At 46.1% G+C, this 16,783-nt stretch overlaps 1 protein-coding gene and 2 pseudogenes across 4 annotated transcripts in view; 1 reads left to right on the forward strand and 2 right to left on the reverse strand.

The window, feature by feature from the left end:
• Positions 1–10,886, forward strand: part of PLA1A (phospholipase A1 member A) — a 35,427-nt gene extending 24,541 nt beyond the window's left edge. For 2 of the 4 annotated variants that reach the window (XM_017518914.2, XM_017518913.2), the window contains 4 exons: positions 529–618; positions 6,529–6,637; positions 9,788–9,952; positions 10,467–10,886. In XM_017518914.2, the coding sequence (XP_017374403.1) occupies positions 529–618; positions 6,529–6,637; positions 9,788–9,952; positions 10,467–10,551 (449 nt within the window). In that variant the 3' untranslated portion in view covers positions 10,552–10,886. Of the gene's footprint in view, positions 1–528; positions 619–1,517; positions 1,601–6,528; positions 6,642–9,787; positions 9,953–10,466 lie in introns of all 4 variants that reach the window. The other 2 variants (XR_001821867.2, XR_001821866.2) reach the window with 2 other exon arrangements.
• Positions 3,499–3,964, reverse strand: LOC119469567 (annotated as a pseudogene).
• Positions 10,887–16,164: 5,278 nt separating the features above from the next.
• Positions 16,165–16,783, reverse strand: LOC119469568 (annotated as a pseudogene).

A 16,783-nucleotide genomic window follows, 5' to 3' on the forward strand; every position in this document is an offset into this window, starting at 1 on the left:
TCACTCTGTCACCAGGCTGGAGTGCAGTGGTGCAATCTCAGCTCACTGCAATCTCCACCTCCTGGGTTCAAGCGATTCTCCTGCCTCAGCCTCCCGAGTAGCTGGGACTACAGGCACGCACCACCAAGCCCAGCTAATTTTTGCATTTTTAGTAGAGACGGGGTTTCACCATGTTGGTCAGGATGGTCTCAATCGCTTGATCTCATGATCCGCCTGCCTCGGCCTCCGAAAGTACTGGGATTACAGACGTGGGCCACCGTGCCCAGCCCTTCAGATTTCTTATAATTACCTGCGAATAATGAGTCAAATGATCTGAAAAATGTACTTCTCTTTATGTGTGTGTTTACTGCCCACTAGACTGAGTTGCTGGTATCCCCGAACTCACCCCAGAATACAGCACATAGTGAGTGTACAATGTAGATGTCTGTGGAATAAATGAGTGCGTGAATTAATAAATACGTGGCTGGGGGCTTGGGACCCTAAGATATCCTTCTCAGGACTCTGCTATCTTTGCTTCTTTATTTCCAGGACTGGTGAAACAAGGTGGTGTCAAGATAGAGCCGCTTCCCAAGGAAGTGAAAGTCTACCTCCTGACCACTTCTAGTGCTCCATACTGCAGTGAGTAGGGGGAAATGCATGAGCTTAGCTCTGCCAGGGTGCCGCCCAAGGAGTCCAGGGCTCGGGCTTGGGCTGTGCCCAGCTCAGTATGGTAGGCTGGGTGGGAGTGAACAACAAGGGCAAAGGTATCACTGGAGGTGGGGCAACAGTCCCTGGTCTGAACCAAAACTTTCAGAGTGAGTCCAACCGGTTGCTCTTCAGATGAAGACTTGGGGGCTTCTTACTGTTATCTACTGATCCTATTTCCTCCTACCTCAAAATTTATCCTCCAGTGGGCCTTCTCTCTAGAGTGGCATTTAGGGTTGTCCTTTGGCCACCTCCTTTCTGCACTCCCATCTCTCAATCCTTGGCGCCCACCTTATGTGGTTCTCACCCTGGCAGCCTCCAAGGTCCCTGGGGAATACCAAACCTTTCCCTCTGCTGTCCTTCCCCTTCACAGGTGCATTCCAGCTTCTCACTGTCGTTCCTAACCACCACATTTCTTTGAAGTGAAGATGCCGGTGATTGTAACAATGTTAAATGGGAATGAAAAATGTGTCTTAGAATCCATGAAATACATTACAAACTGAACCATCATCCTTCCCTAAGCTATGTGCATCTTAACGAGGGTGACTATACTTCCTGGTTTATGCCAGATGTCCTGGGGTCCTGTCTGCTTTATCATGGGTATAGGATGAAGTGTGCTGGTTTAGATGATAAATTATATGCCACCAATTTTAACTGATTTTCTGATCAGCTTGTGTCGGGTCAGTGGAGGGATCTTTGTGACAACATCTTCCTGGTACTAGAAGGCCTGGTACCTGGTACCATGTGTGATATGGAGCCCAGAGCTCAGACTCTGTGCTCACCCAGACCTGGATTCGAATCTCAGCCTCTCCACTTACCAGCTGTATGATCAGGAGCAAGTTATTTAACCTCTCTGAACTCTATATCCTCATGTAGAAATGGGAACCATAACAGTACCTACTTCAAAGAATCAACTGTGAGTATAAAATAAAATAGCACACAGCTGATCACTAGCACAGGGACTGGAACCCAATCAGTAATAATTTCCTTCCCTTAGTCAATTAGAGAATTTGGGAGAAGAATAGTTAGGGTGTTTCTTCCTTCATGCCAGAGAAAATTTATGGCTAGCTCTTAGGAACAAAGTGGGCTACAGAATCAACTGTGGGCTTTTCACATCCATATCAGCTCATTTGACAACCCAACTGGGAGAGGCAGGTGCAAGGAAAGGGAAGCTCTGATAGACCAAGTGGCATGCCCAAGGCTCCACAGCTGGGTGAAAAGGTCAAAACTCAACTCCAGGTCTTCTGACTCCAAAATCTATACTCCTTCCTTGCCGCCACCATGGTTCCACCTTCTGAGAACCTGCTGTCTGCAGGCCATATTTCTCTGCTTTCCTTCTGTCAGCGCCACCCCATCAAAGAGTCAGCATGCAGGAGGGGGTTTTGTCTGGTGGTTGAGGTAGTGCTGCCAAGACTAGACATCTTGACTTCGAATTCCAGCTGCTGGAATAGGTCCACTCCTGGTTAAGGTCCCTCCCCATCACCAAAGGAGCCTGGGAAAAATTTCTGAGACTAAAGTGATTGCAAAATGCCACCAGGTGCACCTACCCCTTAATAAAGAAAGGACAGTGTGTTAGGGAAACTGTAACCTGAACTGGGCAGGTTCACAGCAACCTGAACTGGCACCTCTGTGTTTGTGCAGCTAAGAATACACCTAGCAAGAACGTGTGGGGAATGCCTGGAGGTTAAAAGCAGGTTAACGTCCCTGCCAAGAAGATTCACAGAGCCATACTTTTTCTGACTGTTTCATATTTGCTCTGAGCCCCACCTCTCCACGCTCCCAGAAGCATAGCCCTGTTTGTTCCAACACCACAGAGGGGCACAGAAACAGGCCTGGCTGCCTGCAGGCTCTGCCCTGAGCTGTCACTTCTAGGGATGGAAGCTGGCTCCTCCCTGCTCTCCCTGGACAGATATGGGTATGTTCAAGAACAGGTAGGGGCCAGCAGCTTTCCAGCCACTCTCAGGCCATCATGGCCCTGGCTCCCATGCCTGGCACCCTGTGCCTGCTTTGACTTCAGCAATGCTGACCTGTGCCGAGCATGCACCAGCATGAGCAGAGGATCTTCTACCAAATAATATTTTTTAAACAATATTTTCCCTCATAGAATGGCTTTTCACACAGCGTATCTTCTATTACTTCACTCTATCCTTACCGTGTCCTGTGTGATAATGTTGGGGACTATTGCTTGCAGATGAGGGAACTGGGGCACGGAGAGGTTCAGTGTCTCAGGCAAGATAGCATGGCTTGTAAGCAGCAGGCTTGAGCCTTGGATCCAGGCCTCCTGACCAGCCACCCAGGACTCTGTGTTGTACGATATGAGACATGCTCCTGTGCAGATTTGATTTCACTACCAATTTCCACTCACCCAACATTAGGCCTGGCTCCCTTGAGGGCTCCAGGGTAACTTAGCAAGGGAAGAAGCAGGCCAGGCGCAGTGGCTCATGTCAGTGATCCCAGCACTTTGGGAGGCCAAGGTGGGAGGATCGCTTGATGACAGGAGTTTGAAACGAGCCTGGGTAACATAGTGAGACCCTGACTCTACAAAAGTTGTTTACAATTAGCCAGGCATGATGGTGCTCACCTGTAGTTCTCACTACTAGGGAGGCTGAGGTGAGAAAATTGGTTGAGCCTAGGAGTTCAAGGTACAGTGAGCTGATTATGCCATTGTATTCCTGCCTGGGCAACAGAGCAAGAACCTGTTTTTTTGTTTTGTTTTTTTCATTCATGAAATATTTATTAAAATAACACATTTAGGGAAAAAAATCAATACAATGTATACATCATTACTAAAAACTGTATACCATCATACAAAAAAGGATTTTATTTTGGGAAACTGTTTTCTAATTTATGGCAAGTTTTATTTTCAGAAATAAAACCACAAAACAACACAATCTAATTTAATCTTAAAGGCTGGCATGAGGAGCAAGGAACGTTCTTATTCTTTGTAGAAGCTCATTCTTTACACTGTCAGGTACCAGGGCTCTGCGTTTTGGAGTGATTTCAGCCACCAAGTCATCAACAGTAACGTGTTCTAGTCCTTTTTCTTTAATTACCTATTTACAGTGTGACCTCAACTGACTCTTCCAACCGCATTCAATTAATTTAGCTCTTGGCAACTCTTTCAGGTGTTCCCTTTCTCCAGTTTCTATCAACTTTTGGTTAATTGCTGCTCTCATCTGCACATCTTTGTTCATCTTGCTAACTACCATCACTGCGGGCAAGGGCCATCCCTTCCTAGCGACGAAATGACCCTTGCACGGACGACCGTTACCTACCACAGAATCTTAGAAAACTTTCTTAATGATACCTGCTAGCAAAGAAAGAAGTATTCATAATAAAATATATGGAACTCAGCCCTGATAATTAAATTCCAAAAGCTTATGTAAGTTAGCTTTTTTTTTCCACATTACAAATATCATCCATTCCAGTTCAGCTCTTGCCCATCCCCATAACAATTGATATCCCATAGTAACAACTGAGAAGGAGAGACAGAGGGGTGTGGTGTCTGATGTCCTCCTCCGTGGAGGGGAAGCATGCAAGGCTCTTTTCTTCTCGTGGGTTCTTGGCATCTTGGCACCTTTTGGTGAGCCCTGTTACTAGCCCCAGGGAGCCCAGATGGGCCATAGCACTCCTCCAACTTAGTGCTCAGTTCACCTGCATCAAGTTTATGCTCCCCTCCCCAAAATTAGTCCATAAAATATGACAAATGAAGACATACAGGTAGAGGAGAGGCGAAGGTCTGCATCTCTAGCTATGTCCTCATCACCAAAGGAGCCTGGGAAAAATTTTCTGAGACTAAAGTGATTGCCAAATGCCACCAGGTGCACCTACCCCTTAATAAAGAAAGGACAGTGTGTTAGGGAAACTGTAAGCTTTCTTTTCTTAAAACTTTTTTTTGAGACAGTCTTACTCTATCGCCCAGGCGGGAGTGCAGTGGCGCCACCTCGGCTCACCGCAACCTCTGCCTCTTGGGTTCAAGCAATTATCCTGCCTCAGCCTCCTGAGTAGCTGGGATTACAGGCACCCGCTACCATGCCAGGCTAATTTTTTGTATTTTTAGTAGAGACAGGATTTTACCATGTCGGCCCGGCTGATCTTGAACTTCTAACCTCAGGTGATCTGCCCGCTTCAGATTCCCAAAGTGCTGGGATTATAGGTGTGAGCCACCGCGCCTGGCTTTTCTTAAATTTTTAATTGTTCTTTTTTTGAGACAGGGTCTCCCACTGTCACCCAGGCTGGAGTGTGGTGGCACAGTCATGGTATACTGCAGCCACAACCTCCTCAGCTCAGGTGATCCTCCCACTTCAGCCTCTCAAGTAGCTAGGACTATAGGCACACACCACATGCCTGGCTAATTTTTTGTTTTTGTTTTTTTGTAAAGACGGGGTCTTGCCACGTTGTCCAGACTGGACTTGAACTCCTGGGCTCAAGCAATCTGCCCACCTCAACCTCCCAAAGTACTAGGATTTCAAGCATCTCTCACCATGCCTGGTCTGTAATCTTTCTTACCTTCTCTTGCCAGAGGGACAGCAGGTCCCAGGGTTATCACCGTGGTGTGGGCTGTACACCCAGTCTATGTTGGCGACATTCACTTTGAGAGCTCCAGCATCCACACTGCTCAAGGGAGAGTCCGGATGCCACATAGGCAAACAGAGACTGCAGGGAAGGGAGCAGTCTCCTACACACACAGCCTGCTTCCCTGACGCTGGGTGTGTGGGGAGCAGTGCCATTGCTATATCTTACGAGTTAATTCTTTTTTGGTTGTTTCTGAGGCAGAGTTTTACTCTTGTCGTCCAGGCTGGAGTGCAAGGGCACCATCTCAGTTCACTGCAACCTCTGCCTCCCAGGTTCAGGTGATTTCCTGCCTCAGCCTCCTAAATAGCTGGGATTACAGGTGCCTGCCACCATGTCTGGCTAAATTTTATATTTTTAGTAGAGACGGGGTTTCACCATGTTGGCCAGGCTGGTCTCAAACTCCTGACCTCAGGTGATCCGCCCACCTCCCTAAGTGTTAGAATTACAGGCATGAGTCCCAAAGTGCTGGGATCACTGTGCCCAGCCTTAGGACTTAATTCTTTAGTTTATGTCTTAGTCTCTTTGTGCTACTATGACACAGCACCTGAGACTGGGTAACTTACAAAACTCGGAAATCTATTTTCCCACAGTTCTGGAGGCTGGGAAGTCCCAGATGAAGGTGCTGGCATTCCATGTCTGTGAGGGTTGCACTCTCTGCTTCCAAGAAGGTGCTTTGCTGTTGCGTTCCCCAGAGGGGACAGACACTGTGTTCACACACAGTTCACACACAGCAGAAAGTAAAAAAGGGCCTGCCTAGTTCCCTTGAGCCCTTCTATAAGGCACTATTTCGTTCATGATGGTAGAGCCTTCATGACTTAATCCCTTCCCCCAAAGGCCCCACATCTCAATACTGCTGCACAGAGCATTCAGTTTAAACATGAATCTGGAGAGGACACAAACATTCAAAGGATAGCTGCATATGACAGACGCTTTTTGGCTCAGATCATCCCACTATGAAAATGTCACCAAACAAGGGGAAGTGAAACATTAGAATTATTAAATAACAAAAACTAACGTTACTGAAGGCTTCCTAGGCACAGGCACTGTCCTGAGGACTTCATACCTATTAACCCATTTATTTCAGACCTCTAGTGTGTCTATTTTTATTGTCCCCAGTTTACACTTGGGAAACCTGAGGATCTGAGATTATAAATAATCTGCTACTGGGCACACGGCTACTAAGAGACGGAGCCAAGATTCCCAACCTCACTGCTGCTTTCTGTGCCTTCTGCCCTTGGGCCCAGTCTCTGTTGTGCTTTGGTTTCCTAGCACATCACAACCTGGTGGAGTTTCACATGAAGGAACTGAGAAACAAGGACACCAACATCGAGGTTACCTTCCTTAGCTGTAACGTCACTTCCTCGGTTATGATCACCATGTACGTAAGTGTCCCACCTGGCTGACCCCTCCCCTTAGGAGTCGGTTACCTTTACATTTGACACACATGGACATCCCAGGTCAGGTACTGTGTGATTGCTGATGCATGAGCCCAGCTGGCTGGGCTGGGGGTAGCACCTACTGTAGATCCAGCCACAGGCACATACTGGGAGCTGCTCAGCAGTAGGTCTAAGCATAGCAAATTCAGATGAGAGCAGGCAGGGCAGGCAGGCAGCAGGAATGGCATGTCCCAGCAGGTGGAGAGGACATAGGAATCAGGTCCCTGAGAGGAAACAGCACTCGGGAATCCAGGCAGTATAAGTATCAGGGATGTCAGTAGGCAGGAGGGCCTCAGTCACTAGCCCAGGGAGGGCTAGCCAAAGCCTGGAGAGCACCCAGACCTGGGAAAGGGGAGCAGTGCTAGGTCAGTTACCAGAACAGAATCCGAGGCACAGGGTCAGTCAGCAAACGAGCGCGAGCGGAGGGCCAGACTAGTGGCCAGGAGGGCTTGATGCTGGGTGATTCCTGGAACTGGGGCTAATCATTCCCTTCCCAAAAAAAGAGTTGAGCTTAGGGACTGTTGGGACCACGCTTGAAGTAAGAGGGCAAAGAACCCCAACTGTAGGGAGCCACAGACTGCAGGGGATAGGAAGTCAGCAGCCATGGTGCATGCTTCTTTAAAAAGCAGCTGGTTACTTATTCACAAGCTAGCGGGAGGTACTGTCAGATAATGTCACTGTCTCAGTCAGGGTCCAGTCAGGAAAACAGAGATGGTCCAAGAGAAGGAATTTAGCAGAGCGTACTCATTACAGGTGTGTTGGATAAGCCAGAAAGCTGCAAGAGAGATGAGGAAGCAATGCAGCGATTACTCACAACAGGAGCAATGAGCCACTACCGCCCTAGGGCTAGAGGGACAGAGCAGGGATGATACTGGAAAAGCTGGGTCCACAGGGTAGGCTGCTTGGCAGGAGCTGAACCCATGGGAACTGCAGTCCTGGAATCCCTGTCCAAAGCAGCTGCCCACCTGAGCTTGCTTCCACTGGATTAGACCTCGCTGGAACCTGCTGGTGGGGGAAACTGCAGGGGAATAGATCAATCCAGAGCAAACAGAGAAATGACCAGTGCACGGACATGTAAATGTGTGAACAATGCCCTAAGAGTGACAGCATAGAAGATGGAGCCTGACAGAGGCTAAGGATATGATGAGCAGAGATTTCAAGGCTTTCCAGGAACTACCCAGGCCGGGTTTAGGGAGAATGTGACACCTCTGGTGTGTCTGGATCACAGATTTGGGGTTGTGGGAATGGTGTGAGGCTGGAGAGGCAAGTCGGGGCCAGACTCTGCCAGGCCTTGAAGGACAGGTTTTTATTCTGAGAGTAGTTTGGAGGGCCACTGGGAGTTTTAAACAGGACAGTGATGAGATCAGATGTGAGTTTGGAGATATTTCTCAGGCTGGGATGTCGGACATAAACTCTGTTAGGAGGCACTACAAGTTTCTGCTGGAAGAGCGCACTTCTTCACTCTCAAACCCCTGGCCACTAGCTGGGGTTCCTCCCTACTCACCCAAGGTCACTCAGCTAGGTACAGCCGTTGGGATTGCAACACAGGCCTGCAGGTGCCCGCGGGGCCTGGCAGATTTGTGACTGGTTATCAATTAGCAGAGTACCTTTCATTAGACCAGCTCAAGGTTGTGCTACTTCTAGAAAGTCGTTTTCATAATCTTCTAGCCCATTGGTAGGTCCGTCAACACTGGCAAGAGTCATGAAAATGACCCACAACCCTGGCTGCGTGTTAAAATCACCTGGAGAGCTTTAAAAAATAGACACCAGCTGGGCACAGTGGCTCATGCCTGTAATCCCAGCACTTTGGGAGGCTGAGATGAGCGGATTACCTGAGGTGAGAGTTCGAGACCAGCCTGATCAACATGGAGACTATTTTGTATTATTAGTCTCTACTAATAATACAAAAACTAGCTGAGCATAGTGGCAGACACCTGTAATCCCAGTTACTCAGGAGGCTGAGACACAAGAATCGCTTGAACCTGGGAGACGGAGGTTGCGGTGAGCTGAGACTGTGCCATTGCATTCCAGCCTAGGCAAGAAGAGAGAAACTCCGTCCAAAACAAAACAAAGCTAAACTAAACTGACTCCAACCACCCCCCCAACACACACACACAACCCCAGGGCTGTGCAGTGCCACCCTGTTGGGCGCCCTCCCTGATCCCCCACTCAACACCCTCAGGCTCTGCTGGCTGGACTGTGCCTTGCACCCAGCATGAAGACTTTCCTCACTGAAAATCTCATGATTTTTTGCTTTTGTCTTGGGTACTTAGTACCGAGGGGGTACCACAGCCCTTTGGAAAGCACCCTGCTAGGCTGATCATTTCATGCTCCCCACTCATCTTTGTCTCATTCCAAGGTGGTGCCTGAATCTTTAAACAGATGGGGAATCTGAGAGGCAAAGCCAAGAGGGAGGATTAAGAGAGAACTGGATGCTGTTTTCACTCTGAGCCTCCTAGGCTGAAATCAGCATGAACCAAACCCTGTGGTTCAAGTTCATAGCAGCATGTAGGAAAGCTGGGACTTACACCTAGTTGCTATGTGACTCCACAGCCACCTTTCCAGGTTAGGTAACTCATCCAAAGCCATACAGCTGGAAAGACAAAACCTGGGTTCCACGCAGCTCTGTCTGTGCTTCATGATCTGTTTTCTTGTTGCTGCTGTTTCCACCCACACATTCAAACCTAGCCTAAAACAAAGTAGTTCTTACACATAATTCTTTGAAAAGAAATGTGGTAAAAGAGGTTTCTATTTCTGGGTAATTGGATCTGAAAGTGAAGGTCTCCTCCAGCTGGGAATCCAAGAATGAGGAACAGTTTTTCCAGATATGAAAATCCAAGAGTGACTATTTTGCTGCAGTTGTCCACTTGTTCACTCTAAAAAATCAACAATTACTTTCTTGGTCATATTCAAAGTTGTAGGTGTGGGGCAGAGGGGCTGGTGAGGGTGACACAAAGGACTGTGGTAAGGAACCAACCCCCTGGTGCTTGACAGCCAACCAGTGCCACCAGCAGAGCCCCATCAGAGCCAAAATGGAAGTACAGGCAGTAAGTGCGGCAGTCATTTACTTTCCCTATCCCCTTTTCTTGCAGTCCTAAGCAGCAATGGCAGGGGAAAGGAATCATAGCCCATGCCACCCCACAGTGCCAGGTAAACCAAGTGAAATTCAAGTTGCAGTCTTCCAGTCGAGTTTGGAAACAAGACTGGACTACCATTGTTGGGAAGTTCTGCACTGCTCCTTTGCCTGTCCATGACAGGTAAGCCCCAGTATCCACCTCCGCCCCAGACACACACACACATCAAGGATCAATCCTGGCCATAGACGTGCTGCCTGTTGAGGTTCAATCCCGTGATGGTGATTATCATCTTAGAGGCAGAGATGATAGAGTTTTCCAGAACCTCCTGTGGGACCATCTTGGGTTGAGGAATCTCCACCGTATTTATTCCACATATTTGGTTTCTATGTAAGATTTTATTAGAACAAAGTTTTCTCATTGCATATTTTTTCCTCCATGTCCTCCACTCCAAACGTATCATGGGTCACATTCATGGGTGTGGATCCAGAATTCACATCCCCTTTCCCTTCCTCTAAAGGCATTTATGTCATCAGCCTTACCATCCCTGGGCACTTGGACCACTGGAACTGGCTTTTAATTGTAGGTGGTTGCAGATTTCTTTCACCAGACATCATGGGAACTCAAAAGCCACATAATGCCAAGCCTGTCTCCTGACCAACCAAGAACCTGCTCTCTTATTGCTCTTCTCTTACAGGGAAAAGACGTTCTGTTTACCTGAACCAGTGAACTTACGAGCAAGTGTGACTGTTTCTTGTAATCTGAAGATAGACTGTGTATAGTTTAACCTGGGCAAGATACATGTCCCTGCATTTTTTCTCTGAGGGAGCTCTGATGAGGGATGTGTGCGTGCGGCCTATTGTAGACCATTACTACTAAGGAGAAAGGCAAAGCTCTTTCTTATTTTCCCCATAATTAGCTATCCTGGAGGGGAGGAAGAACTCATTTGACAGAACTTGGTTTCCATTGCTCATCTTCTGTACATACCCATTTGAGCTTTCCTATGCATACTTAATTACAGTTTCTTCATCTCCTTGGGCATCTGTACTTAGGATTCAGTAGAAACATTTATAGAATAAAGAATTTTTTAAGAATAAAACTTCATGGAGTACCTGAATCATTTAATTGTTTTACTTGAATGGAATTCTGTTACCTATAAAAAGTTGCGATTAATACTCTGTGGGATTGGAAAAAACAATATTGCATCATCTCTATTAAAATAGCAACTGAAAGAAGTATTTGGAAGAAGAGAGGGATGAAGGGTGGGGAGGAAGACTGCACCGTTTACCAACCCTGACCATTACCTCCTCTGGCTATCTGGAAGGTTTGAGAGATCAGAGAGATCTTGGGGAATACAGGTAGATTTCCTCTGGATTAATGTTTCCCTAATTTTGATCTTTGTAAATAAGCTTATATCAGCCACATCCCAGCAAAAAACAGATGGTGCGCTCAGTCTGGGTTATTTGAGAAGAATTTAACAAAAGGGCTATTTGCGATAGTATTTCGTGGGGAAACTACAGGGATAATGCAGTTCCCTGAAGCTAGTGGCAGTAGAAACTGTTACTACCCTCGCCCTGAAGAGGCCAGAGAAGGAGGGGAAGCACCAGGGGCTGCAGACCTGCCGTGGAGGGACACAGCCAGCAAGCAGCAACCCCGAAGGGAGGGAGCAGGAGCACAGATTCTCTGACTCCACTCTTCCTCCTCCCCCACTTTCCTGCTTGTGCTCTCCATTAAGGACCCCCAACAGAAGCCAGAGGGCAAATAACACATTGGCATGACATCAACAGGCCCAGGGCATAGAGCAGGGCAGAAAAGGGTGGAGAGAGGATGGAAAGTGGGTGGAGAACTAATAGAAATGGCACAAGCCTTCACCACCTTCACAAACCCCCCTGGTTTCTTTTATTTTTTAAATTCACTTTTTAAAAAACATAAATAAATGTGCTTTAAAAGGAAACTGCTGACTTGCAGATTCACTCTCCACAATAAAGACCAGGAGAATGATGTAAGCAACAGGCCAAATCAGCCAGGGCACCAGGAGACAGAGCTTCAGGCTTCGTCCAGGCCTTGGAAATGCAACCAAAAGGACAGGTGAGGCTCACAAAGATGCTTAACTGTCTGCATGATCGCAGTCATGTCTAAAGAATGCACATGTTCCCTACTAGGTAGGCTTGCAATTTTCTATTTTCCCTTAAACCAAAAACGCTTCTTTCCTTTACTCCTTCTCTTTATTCCACCAAGGTTCCTCTCTAGCTGTATTACCCAGCTCTTATCCTGAGCTATGTTACACTGCGCTTCCATTTGCCATCCTGGGAGACACTGCTTAGCAAATACTTCTTCCTTAGTTTTTCCTACTGCTTGTTGCTTTTTCTTCCAAATGTGTATTACATTTCTGTGATGAAAATCATATTGCGGGCCAGGCACGGTGGCTCATGCCTGTAATACCAGCCCTTCGGGAGGCCAAGGCACTTGAGGTCAGGAGTTGAAGACCAGTCTAGCCAACATGGTGAAATCCTGTCTCTATTAAAAATACACACACACACACACACAAAACTTAGCTGGAAATTAGCCAGGTGTGGTGGCACACACCTGTAATCCCAGGTACTCAGGAGACTGAGGCAGGAGAATCACTTGAACCCAGGAGGCAGAGGTTGCAGTGAGCTGAGATCGTGCCACTGCACTTCAGCTTGGGAGACAGAGTGAGACTCAGTCTCAAAAAAAAAAAAAGAAAGAAAATTATACTTTGTGATGCTGATGCTAACTGGTGTTAAACTGACCCAATCTGTTTTTCAGTGGCCTCACACTTTCCATTCTGCTTTTGACCATAGCCCTGTGTTTTGTTGCTAACATTTTCTTATTTTTAAACACCGTTAGACTCTCTCACATGTTATTTTGCTCCCAGTCAGAAACTTTGGATTATTACCTTACATGGAAAAACCAGTTTCTCTATTCATAAATTAATCCTAGAAACAAATACAATGAGACCATTATAGTGTTTAACATTCTAACTGGACACTATGGTCTGATGCAGGCTCAAAGCTCTGGCCTGTTTTTTCCTGTTTTTTTTTTTTTTTTTTTTTTTTTTTTAGGCAACTTTTTTTTTTTATTAAAAAGGAAAAATTTACAAGTATGTGAGAGTTGTTAAAAATGTATCAACACTGAGTGGAGACTTTTTTAATATGTAATCAGTGGATGGAAAGAATATAAAACACGTGTAACTGTCTATGAGATGGAATGTTGTTTAATGCTGGGTCCATGTGGTACCTAAAATCATCCAGGTCCACACTTTGGGAAACGCGACTTTAAGTAGTGGGGGATGTCTTTGGGGTTAGGAAAAAGGGAGAGCTAACACAGAACTCTGCTCCATGGCAGAGCAAAAGCAGAGCTTGGGCCTCCCTTCCACACCCACTTTGCTCACTCTGCTGCAGTCTTTTCATGAACAGAGACTATTACAGAACTAATTCAGTTCAACAGGCAGATTCACCACCAAATGCAAGATACACTGCAGAAAGATACAGAGCCATGTGACCTTGGAATAGCCATGCAACAAAAACATCCAACATTGCACAGCTTTCTACTATGTTCCAGGCACTGTTCTGAGTGTTTCATATGTATTAACATATTTTAACCTCTCAGCGAGCCTATGAAATACATGCTATTATTATCCCACTTTACAGATAAAGCAACCAAGAGGCTGAGGAACTTTTGAGACCACAGGTCTAGTAAGTAAAGGAGCCATGATTCAAATGCCAGCTCCGGCCCCAGAGTCAGGTGATTCCTCACCACTCTAGCCAGACTCAGAAACACAATGGAGAAGTCCTGCCTATAGGTCCACGATGCAGCACTGTGGGACTGGCTACATAATTTGCAGGATCCAATGCAAAACAAAAATACAGGCTCCTAATTCAAAAAGTTGAGAATGGTGACAGGAGAGCATGAAACTAAGTGTGGGGCCTGCATGGTGCCGTGTCCAGTGTACAGGTCGCATGCCCAGTGCAGCTGACTGTGAAACAGACAAATTTCAGTTGACTAAGGGAGAAGGTTGTAAAGGATGAAAAAAAGGTTGTAAGGGGTGCTAGTGTTTCTTACAGAAAATATTCAGACCTGGCCAGGTGCTGCGGCTCATGCCTGTAATCCCAACACTTTGGGAGGCCAAGGCAGGCAGATCACCTGTCAGGAGTTTGAGACCAGCTTGGTCAACATAGTGAAATCCTGTCTCTATTAAAAATACAAAAAATTAGCTGGGTGTGGTGGCGGGTGCCTGTAATCCCAGTTACTTGGGAGTCTGAGGCAGGAGAATCCCTTGAACTTGGAAGGTGGAGGTTGCAGTGAGCCGAGACTATGCCGTTGCACTCCAGCCTCAGCAAAAAGAGTGAAACTTTGTCTCAAAAAAAAGAAAAGAAAAGAAAAGATTCAGACCCCAGGGCACATTCCTCTATTAACCATCACTAAATTTTCAGATGAATGATGTTTAAGATTCCTCTGCCCTTTCTACACTAGAGGTTGTGGGAGCTTGGTTCTCACTGACACAGTTTGGTGACAGGTAGGAGAGAGCCCATCTTCAGCAGCATTTTGGAATGCTGTCCTCAACATCTGGAGCACAAGATGCCAGGGAGAGAATGGGATGGGTTGATGAGGGAGAAAATGACTTCCCATCCTCTTTCAAAGTCTGATGATCCACACTTTGAGAACAGACGTAGGAAAGACCTTCCACTCCTCTCACAGCTGGTGTCCTACAGCTGTGAGATTTTCTAGTGACTGCAGAGTGGTTAACAGCAAAGGGGACAGGTGTGCTCACTCTGAATAGCAGGGCTGGCTGCATCAACGGAAGGAGAAAAAGGTGAAGCAGAAGGACAGGGGAGAGGTGAGAAGAGATGGAAGCATGGATGGAGTTGACTGCAGTCAGATAAACAGTTTGGCACACAACCCCAGTGCTCCATAAAGTCCTATGCAGACTCCGTGAATTCACAATAGTTTCCCTTGTCAGCAGCTCACAAACTTGTGCCTTGATTACAATATTCTCATGAAAAATCAAGCCCTTGGCCAGCAGGGACTTTGTCTTGTGTATTGTTGTACTCCAAGTACCTAGCATACAGTAGGTTCGCAAATATTTGTTAGAAAATGAATAAATAAGTGGTTCTAGAAAGTATTTTCACAACTATGGCTTAATCATTGGCAGAATTCACCAGTGAAGCCATCTCAGCATTGGCTTTTCTTTCGTTTTTCAGTAATTTAGTGTCTTCACTTGTTGCAAATATATTTAGATTTTCTTTTTCTCTTGAGTCAATTTCAGTAATTTGTACCTTTCTAGGAATTGTCCGTTTTATTTATCTAGTTTGTTGGTACACAATTGTTTGTGATATTCTCTTATAATTCTTTTCATTTCTATAAGATCAGTAATGATGTCTCCTCTCTTATTCCTGATTTTAATAGTTTAAGTCTTCTCTCTTTTTTCTTGGTAAGTCTAGCTAAAGATTTGACAATTTCATTGATCTTTTCAAAGAACCAACTTTGGTTTTCTATTCTCTAGTGTGATAGTTGCTACTCTAATCTTTATTGTCTTTCTCGATCAGATATGATTCCACATCATTTTTAAAAACAGCAAAAGCCACAAATCTGCCTTGACTCTTTTGTTTTTGCTTCTGCTCTGTCAATCTTCCTTGAGGCAGCAGATCTTTCATCACCTACTGCCCAAAAAGAATAGAGTCATAGGGTCACAGACAATTCTCAGAAAAAATTACATTGATTAACATATCAAAATGATATTCTGCTGCATATGTTTAACTTATCTTCACTCTTGGATCACAAAGATCTATTTCAGAGACAAATTTGGAGTGGAATTTTCCTTAACATTATCCTCAACAGAATCTGAAGTATAGAATATACTCATTTTCTCACTCGGATCCTGAGACCTCAATGGTTGTTTACCAGATATCCTCCCTTGGAATTCCTAAAGGAACACCATTGTCTTAAAAATCATATTCCTCAGGTCAGAAGTGCTCTGGTACATTCCTCAACCCCTGGGCGAGTGAATGTTACCACCTGCAATCCATTTTCTGTCAGATCAGCTGTGGCGTTAGATTCTAGGAGTGTGAGCCCTATTGTGATCTGTGCATGCAAGGGATCCAGGTTGTGTGCTCCTTATGAGAATCTAACTAAAGCCTGATGATCTGAGTAAAACAGTTTCATCCTGAAACCATCCCCCTCACCGCCTCTCCCATACTGCACTTGTCCGTAGAAAGATTATCTTCCACAAAACCATCCCTGGTGCCAAAAACATTGGAGACCACTGCTGTGGTAGATGCCTAGTCATTTTGAGGTGTCTTTTTTTTTTTTTTTTTTGAGACAGAAAGTAGGATTTATTGTTGGGCATTAGGAGGACAGCATAGTGGAAGCCCTCATGAGTGCAGAGCCCACCACTAGTACAGACAGCCATCATGGGGGATGTACTTGACCCTGCAGCCATTTGGAATGAGCCGTTTCTCAGCCACCATGTCTTAAAATTCATCTGCATTGAACTTGGTAATGCTCCACTTTGAGATGTGGATCTTCTGGTGGAACTTGACCTTGGCCTTGCACAGGGCCTGAGTCACATGCTCCTTGTTCTGCAGCTTGGTGTGGATGGACATGATGACTTGGTCAGTGTGAACCCTGGCCACAGTGCCCTGGGGCTTTCCAAAGGCACCTTACACGCCTGTTTAGAGTCTGCCAGCCCCGGCACAAGACAACATCTTGTTGATGTGGATGACGGGGAAGGGGTGGAGCTGCGCTCAGGTGTGAAAGCCGTCTTTGCCACAACTTTTTATCATGTACTTATTGGCACAAATTTGGGCTTCAGAGGAGAGCACTTCATATTCATCTGACACCATGTGGCCACAGAGTGGAAACTCATCTACTTTAACCTTTTTTCTACCCCAGGTCAAAGATGCGAATCTTAGCATCAGGAATACCTCGGAAGAAGCGAGGCTTTGAGTTATTCTTACAATACTGGTAACACCAGGTCAGGCAGCGGCCCAT

This window comes from Cebus imitator, unplaced genomic scaffold (assembly GCF_001604975.1).
Source record: "Cebus imitator isolate Cc_AM_T3 unplaced genomic scaffold, Cebus_imitator-1.0 Scaffold713, whole genome shotgun sequence".
Classification (NCBI taxonomy): Eukaryota; Metazoa; Chordata; class Mammalia; order Primates; family Cebidae; genus Cebus; species Cebus imitator.